The sequence below is a fragment of the Globicephala melas genome, chromosome 6, assembly GCF_963455315.2.
Source record: "Globicephala melas chromosome 6, mGloMel1.2, whole genome shotgun sequence".
In the NCBI taxonomy this organism is placed as follows: domain Eukaryota; kingdom Metazoa; phylum Chordata; class Mammalia; order Artiodactyla; family Delphinidae; genus Globicephala; species Globicephala melas.
The window spans coordinates 16,809,618-16,818,304 of record NC_083319.1 but is presented as its reverse complement, the minus strand read 5'-3'; the positions used below and the strand labels follow the sequence as shown (position 1 = coordinate 16,818,304).

General features: G+C 51.1%; 1 protein-coding gene across 1 annotated transcript; it reads left to right on the top strand.

The window, feature by feature from the left end:
* The first annotated feature begins 1,432 nt into the window (after nt 1–1,432).
* Nucleotides 1,433–5,107, top strand: LOC132597476 (uncharacterized). The gene is given in 1 exon segment (XM_060300856.1): nt 1,433–5,107. A coding segment is annotated over 1 exon segment (3,675 nt).
* Nucleotides 5,108–8,687: the final 3,580 nt, after the last annotated feature.

Below are 8,687 nucleotides of genomic sequence, written 5' to 3'. Positions count from 1 at the left end.
ACCCGGGGAGGGGGTGGCTCTGTTACTACAGCTGCTGCTATTAGAATATACATTGCAATTACTGTGCTGCTATTTTGGGGGCCTTCTGAAACAGTTCATGCTGCAACTCTGGGGAGTTGGAAGTCTTGAAATAAGAATCACGGAATCATCGACTCCTCTTGGGTCAGACCTGGGATCTCTTGGGTCAGAGGAGGGACTCGAGGGCAGTAAAGGAGAAGGGATTCAGCCAAGGTCATAGAGCAATTTCGTGGCAGACCTGGGGCTGGAAAACACCTTCACACTGAGGGGGCTATGTTCTAGTTTGGTGAGAATAGGACTGAGTTGACGCCCTGCATTCAATTTGTGCTTTTCCTGGAATTTCTTTTCTGTTCTTTCCGGAGGGGAAGGGCCGAAAAAGGACCATTCCAGGGCGCGGCGCTGGGCTTGCCACATTTGGGAGCGCCGCCTGAAGTTGGGCGCACAGCCTCCCGACGCCCTGCCGTTGGGCTGGTGGAGGCCGCAGCACTGCTAGGGTTGTATCAGTCCTCCTGTTTGCACTATTTCTTTTTGCGACCATGGCCCCGCCTTAAGTATTTCTAATTAAGACACAAAACCTCAGGAAACCGAAACTTAACCAGCCGCTCTCGCTTCTGTAATTACGCCTGCTGACCCCCTCCCCCGCAACCGTCCAACCAATCAGACGGCGACTAGTGTCTCTGTTTGAAAGTCAACCAATTGGCGACTAGTGTCTCTGTTTAAAAGTCAACCAATCGACGACTAGTGTCTCTGTTTAAAAGTCAACCAATCGGCGACTAGTGTCTCTGTTTAAAAGTCAACCAATCGGCGACTAGTGTCTCTGTTTAAAAGTCAACCAATCGGCGACTAGTGTCTCTGTTTAAAAGTCAACCAATCGGCGACTAGTGTCTCTGTTTAAAAGTCAACCAATCGGCGACTATGTTTGTACCGGTCTATAAAAGAGCTGTACTAAACTCTGCCAGGACCTCTTAGCGTCACCGGCAACGAGTGCGCGGAGGTCCAGGTTCGAACCTGCAATAAATGACCCTTGCCGTTTGGCTTTGACTCTCGACTCTGGTGGTCTTGTGGAGGGGCCTCGCGACCTTGGGCATTTCATTTGGGGGCTCGTCCGGGATGCCCCCAAGCCCACCAGACATCAGGTCAACGGGTCATCGCTGACAACCGATCGGTAAGTAAGCCGGCTCAGGGTACCTTCTGTTTTGGGGACTAGGACAGTCCTGGCGGACGCGCTATAGGACACCTAGTCGGGTGTGGTTGGAGACGTCCACCACGACCCATCTGGGGCTGGCAGCCCATCTGAAGCGCGCACGCGATAACCTCCCCTTCCTCCTTTTACAGACTCCGCTATTGGGACTGCTCTTAATCACTTTTGTTTTCAGAGTAACCTTTTCTAATCAATCTCTTCCAGGACCTAGACATGGGCCAAGCACAGAGTACCCCCCTCTCCCTCCTTCTCGCTAATTTCGGGGATGTAAAGTCCCGAGGACACAACTTCAGTCTGGATATCCGGAGAAGAAAACTAATTACCTTCTGCCGCTCTGAATGGCCAACTTTCGGGGTTGGCTGGCCCACCGAGGGTACCTTTTGTCTTCCTATAATCCTAAAAGTTAAATCTAGAGTTTTCTTGCCAGGAAAAGAAGGCCATCCGGACCAGATCCCCTACATCCTGGTATGGCAGGACCTGGTAGAAAACCCTCCTCCCTGGATGACCCCCTTTTTGTCATCAGGGTCATGTAAGATCCTTGCGGCCCGACCAACTAAACCTCCCAAGCCTCAGACCCGAACTGCACCCATACTCTCTGACAGCCAAGACCTCCTTCTCCTAGACCCCCCCCCATATCAATCTCCTCCTGTGGCCCCACAACCAGTCCCCCTTCCTGCTCCTGGCTCTGCTCCTCTCCCCTTGGTAGAACCTCCTGCGGCCCCTCCCGGAGGGCCACCCAGGCCAGAACCGGAGGACCGAGAGGCAGAGGCACTACCGGTCCCCCTGCCCAATGAAAATAATTCCCAGGGGCCGGCTGGGCGTACTCGCGGACGCACTCAGCGCGACCCAGGGTTCCGCCATCCTGATTCCACCATAGCCCTACCCCTGCGAGAAATAGGCCCTCCCGATGAGACAGGGAACCCCCGACTCCAGTATTGGCCATTCTCTACCAGTGACCTATATAATTGGAAAACCTAGAATGCCCGTTTTTCTGATAATCCTAAAGACTTGATAGCTCTTCTAGATAGCGTTATGTTCACTCATCAGCCCACCTGGGATGACTGCCAACAGCTCCTCCGGATCCTATTCACTACCGAAGAACGGGAGCGAATCCAGCTGGAGGCGAGAAAACTGGTTCCTGGAGATGATGGTCAACCCACCGCTAACCCTGACCTCATCAATGCAGCTTTTCCCTTAACTCGCCCCCCGCAGGATGAATGGGACTATAACACCGGAGAAGGTAGGGGACGACTGCTCATTTATCGCCAGACTCTAATGGCGGGTCTCCGGGCTGCCGCGCGCAAGCCCACTAATTTGGCCAAGGTATATTCAATCGTACAAGGTAAAACAGAAAGTCCCTCCTCTTATTTAGAAAGATTAATGGAAGCCTTTAGGCAGTATACCCCTATGGATCCAGAGGCCCCCGAAAATCAGGCCGCCATTGTAATGTCCTTCGTTAACCAGGCAGCCCCTGATATTAAAAAGAAACTCCAGAAGTTAGAAGATCTGGAGGGCAAACAGATACAGGACTTACTCCGTATCGCCCAGCGCGTCTTTAATAACCGGGACGCCCCAGAGGATAAACAACTTAAAGCCACTGAGAAAATGACTAAAGTCTTGGCGGCCATTGTTCAGAAAGATCAAGAGGGCCCCCCAGCCACTCGACCTCCCAGGCGACCATTGGACAGAGATCAATGTGCCTATTGCAAGGAAAAGGGCCACTGGGCTCGGGAATGCCCCAAGAAAAGGCAGCCGCGCCCCAACCAGGGGCAATGGCAACCGAACGCCACCCCAGTCCTGTTTACGCATGATACAAAGTAGGGGGGACGGGGTTCGGAGCCCCTCCCCGAACCCAGGGTAACCCTACGAGTGGAGGGGAAACCAGTCCAATTCCTGGTGGATACAGGGGCACAGCATTCGGTCTTGGTTAAGCCCCACGGGAAAATTTCTAACAAATCCTCCTGGGTCCAGGGAGCTACGGGAGTCAAACGTTACCTATGGACCACTCAGAGAACTGTGGACTTGGGCACGGGAAGGGTAACCCATACCTTTCTGGTCATTCCCGATAGCCCTTGCCCCTTACTGGGGAGGGACTTACTCACTAAAATGGGAGCACAAATTCATTTTCGGCCAGAGGGGCCAATCGTAACAGACCCTCACGACCAACCCATATCTGTGCTCACCCTGAACTTGGAAGATGAGTACCGACTTCACCAGGAACCACCCTCCCAAAATCAAGATATAGAGTCATGGCTTCAGCAGTTCCCCGAAGCATGGGCAGAAACAGGGGGGGTGGGACTAGCCAAACACCGCCCAGCCCTATTCATAGAGATCAAACCGGGGGCAGATCCTGCACGTGTCCGACAGTATCCCATGCCCCTAGAGGCCAAGACTGGTATCACTCCTCATATTCGCCGGCTTCTTGACCTGGGGATACTGCGTCCCTGCCAGTCGGCCTGGAATACACCCCTGCTGCCAGTCCGCAAACCTAACAGTAAAGACTACCGCCCAGTGCAGGACCTGAGGGAAGTCAACAGCACCCGAGGCAACAATTTGGCAGACCAGACGGCTCGAAAGGCGGCACACACTCCAATACCATTACTTCCCCTGCAACTGCCGGATCCAGGCCCCCGGGAACTACCGCCCCAACCCGACTACTCGGAGGATGACATCAGATGGATGAGCAAGCTTCCTCTAACCCAGGTTAGAGACGGATGGTGGCGGGACGCTAAGAACAATATCCTCCTTCCTGAGAGACTAGGAACCCTGGTCCTTGAACGGATCCACCGTAGCACCCACTTGGGCGCCCGACGGCTACAGGATCTCATCAGGCAGACTGGACTTAAAATTAAAAATGTCTCCGAGAAGACTGAACGACTGGTTGCTGACTGTGCAGTCTGCCAACTCCATAATGCCAGCACCCACCCGCCAACCACTGGCATCCGGGAGAGAGGAAACCAGCCTGGAGCCTACTGGGAAGTGGACTTCACGGAGGTAAAGCCTGGCAAATATGGGTATAAATATTTACTGGTGTTTATAGATACCTTTTCAGGTTGGACTGAGGCATTCCCAACCAAGAATGAGACTGCACGAATAGTAGCTAAGAAGCTACTAGAAGAGATCCTGCCCAGGTATGGCTTTCCAGTTATGATAGGGTCCGACAACGGGCCAGCCTTCGTTTCTAAGGTAAGTCAGGATCTGGCTTCCATACTTGGGGCTAATTGGAAATTACATTGTGCATACCGCCCCCAGAGTTCAGGACAGGTAGAAAGGATGAATAGAACTCTAAAAGAGACCTTGACTAAATTGACCATGGAGACTGGCGCTAACTGGGTAGTCCTACTCCCCTACGCTCTGTTTAGGGTGCGAAATTCCCCCTATAAGCTAGGATTTACTCCCTACGAAATAATGCATGGTAGGCCTCCTCCTATCATCCCTAACCTAAAGACTAACCTCATCCAATTGGACCCAGAAAATAATCTCCTGTCTTCCCTCCAAGCCTTACAGCGGATACACGAGACAATCTGGCCCAAACTAAAAGAGCTATATGCAACAGGACCCCCACCTACTCCACACCAGCTCCGGCCAGGTGACTGGGTCCTTGTCAAACGCCATCGACAAGAGACCCTAGAACCCAGGTGGAAAGGACCTTACCAGATCATCCTGACAACGCCGACAGCCATCAAGGTGGACCCATTTTCTGACCTCATCAAGTCCACTAAAGCTGACGTCACCTGGACTGTTGACCGGAATAAGAACAATCCCCTCAAACTGACTTTGCGCCGTACCCTCCCCCATGATGACCAAGGTACTGTTGATAGCCCTAATGATAGTCCTAACCCTCAACCCTCGGGCCACGAGGGGAGGATTCGGCCCTCCCCCCAATAAGAATACTTTAATACAACTACTATATGGTGCACCGTGCGAGTGCAGGGGAGGTACTATGGAGACTCCTGTTGTTCCCCGAGGGTATACTCATATGCAGGACTGTGGGGGCATAACTGCGTATCTTGTTCAGGAATATAGGGTTACCGGGGCCTCTCAAAGCTGGCAATGCTACCATAAGCCTAAGCCACTCCCCCCTCGAGCTACTTGCCCCTGTTCCACCTTCCAGGAATCAATGCATAGCATGTGCTATTCCTCTTACCAGCAATGTATAGGGGCCAATAACAAGACTTATTTCACAGCCATACTACAGAATAATAAAAGCCCCACCATTAGTGATGATAATAAATACCTTCAGGCTGGATGCACTGGCACCCCCGGGACCCCGGTATGCTGGAATACCAGGGCCCCCACACATATGTCAGACGGTGGGGGGCCCCAGGACGCAGTGCGCCAGATAGAAACCCGAAGACAAATAGAAGAGGCCTATCGGCATCTGTACCCACAGCTCAGCTACCACCCCCTAATTCTCCCTAAGGTCGATCCCTCTGAATTGGACTCCCAGACCATGTCCATACTAGAAGCTACTTTTACGCTTTTGAATACCACCAACCCCAACTTAGCACAGGATTGCTGGCTCTGCCTTCCTCAAGGACCGCCCCGCCCTATAGCCATCCCCACCTTCGCCAATTTAAATATCAGCGAACGATGTAACCCTACTTCACTCCCCGAGCCGTTCCCCATATAATTTTCAAAATTTTCAACCACTTTTAATACCTCATGCTTTGTCAAGAACGATTCCCTCTCTAACGCCAGTATTGACTTGGGAATCCTTTCATCCACTGGATGTAGTCAATATATCCCCGTAAACTCCTCCCTCTGTAGTCCTAATACCACTGTCTGTCTGTGGAAGTAACCTAGCATACACCTATTTGCCCCCGAATTGGACAGGGGTCTGCACCCTGGCCACCCTTCTCCCCAATGTAGACCTGATCTCGGGAGACACCCCGTTGCCCATTCCCAGCTTTGACCTCTGGGCAGGGAGAACCAAACGAGCCATTACAGTCCTACCCCTCCTGGTAGGATTAGGAATTACAGGAGCTGTGGCCACAGGGAGTACGGGTCTTGGGGTCTCCCTTCACTCCTATAGTCAGCTGTCTAGGCAATTAATAGAAGATGTAGAAACTCTCTCTGGGACCATTCAGGACTTACAGGACCAATTAGATTCGCTGGCCGAGGTGGTCCTACAGAATAGGAGGGGCTTAGACTTGCTGACAGCTGAACAGGGTGGGATATGCCTCGCCCTAAAAGAAAAATGTTGTTTCTATGCAAATAAATCAGGCATTGTAAGAAACAAGATCCACCAGCTCCAGGAAGACCTAGCTCGCCGCCGGCAAGAATTAGCGGATAATCCCCTTTGGTCAGGATTTCATGGGATGCTCCCCTTCCTCCTCCCCATCCTGGGCCCTCTACTATGCCTCCTTCTCCTCCTCACTATAGGTCCCTGTATACTCAGTAAAGTCATGAATTTTGTTCGCGAAAGAATAAATACAGTCCAGCTAATGATATTAAGAACACAATATCAGCCCTGCGAGGCCTCAGAAATTGAAGAAACGGAGCCTTGAGGACCCAAGATTGGCTCCTCTGGTTCATGAGAAAGGGGGGAATGAGGGGGCTATGTTCTAGTTTGGTGAGAATAGGACTGAGTTGACGCCCTGCATTCAATTTGTGCTTTTCCTGGAATTTCTTTTCTGTTCTTTCCGGAGGGGAAGGGCCGAAAAAGGACCATTCCAGGGCGCGGCGCTGGGCTTGCCACATTTGGGAGCGCCGCCTGAAGTTGGGCGCACAGCCTCCCGACGCCCTGCCGTTGGGCTGGTGGAGGCCGCAGCACTGCTAGGGTTGTATCAGTCCTCCTGTTTGCACTATTTCTTTTTGCGACCATGGCCCCGCCTTAAGTATTTCTAATTAAGACACAAAACCTCAGGAAACCGAAACTTAACCAGCCGCTCTCGCTTCTGTAATTACGCCTGCTGACCCCCCCCCCCGCAACCGTCCAACCAATCAGACGGCGACTAGTGTCTCTGTTTGAAAGTCAACCAATTGGCGACTAGTGTCTCTGTTTAAAAGTCAACCAATCGGCGACTAGTGTCTCTGTTTAAAAGTCAACCAATCGGCGACTAGTGTCTCTGTTTAAAAGTCAACCAATCGGCGACTAGTGTCTGTTTAAAAGTCAACCAATCGGCGACTAGTGTCTCTGTTTAAAAGTCAACCAATCGGCGACTAGTGTCTCTGTTTAAAAGTCAACCAATCGGCGACTATGTTTGTACCGGTCTATAAAAGAGCTGTACTAAACTCTGCCAGGACCTCTTAGCGTCACCGGCAACGAGTGCGCGGAGGTCCAGGTTCGAACCTGCAATAAATGACCCTTGCCGTTTGGCTTTGACTCTCGACTCTGGTGGTCTTGTGGAGGGGCCTCGCGACCTTGGGCATTTCAACACTTTTAGCCTATTTCTCTCCCCAGTTCATCAAGAAGCACAGAAGCTAAGTCAGCCCTGCAGTGGTCATTGCCCACGTTGGGATTTATTAAATAAATACACCAGTGACAACTTCCCCATGGGAGAAGGAGCATCAAATTGCAGTCGATACACCAATCGATAGGCAGTAAAAGCCACTCAAAGCTCAGCACAGTGTTGCCCCTTACAAAGCTCAGGAACTGTGTTAACCCTGTCTCCCCTTTGTTTCACCAGTCAGCAGATCCATCGGCGGCCCATTGGAAATAGCAGTGACATTACGAGATAACAACCTCTGCTCACGCCGGCACTATGCTGCTGGAAGGGCCATCAAAGAGTGGTTTCCTTTTATTGCTTTTCACCCGCCACCCAGGGTCTGTGGCACATGGACAGATGGACGGGTTCATCTTAACAAATCAGCAATGGGAACAAACAAAGCAATCTTTGCTCAAGGCAGAGCCTTCCAAGTGAGCACCTGCGGTTGCCTGGGTAAAAATACTGGCAGATGCAAAGCAGAGAATTATTCAGGAGGGGGGCAGAATAGATAAAGGGTTGGCCTACTGTGTGGACAAATAGGCTCAAGGACTTTCGTCTGCTGCAAAAGCACGTTGATGCAGTGGGGTGGGGGGGTTAAGTGTAAAGAGAAATGGCATTAGGAGCAGAGGAGAAACTGGAGATTCTAGAGCTCTGTTTTAGCTGTTTAAACGTGTTTCTCAAGTCACAGTGGCCTTTAGATAGATACAAACAGGTCAAACTAACATGCATTTATTTATTAACACATTCCCAATACATTTCTACTTATGTAACAAGATGACTGTGGGTGAAATTGTACCCCCAAATTTTTGGAATTCTGGGTAAACAGAGAATGAAAAAGGAATGGGGTCATTGATATTTTAAGAAAAAAAGTGGTTTTTAAGACTAAATATTAGACACTTGGGAATGTACTGATATCCAGCTACCCTATGACTATATCACTGGGGCCATGGAGCCAGGTTATTCCTTTTGTGTAAAGGCAAGGCTTTCCCTGAAGGAATTGGCTGTTTCTACTCTCAGAGAGTGATGAAGAGAGGTGG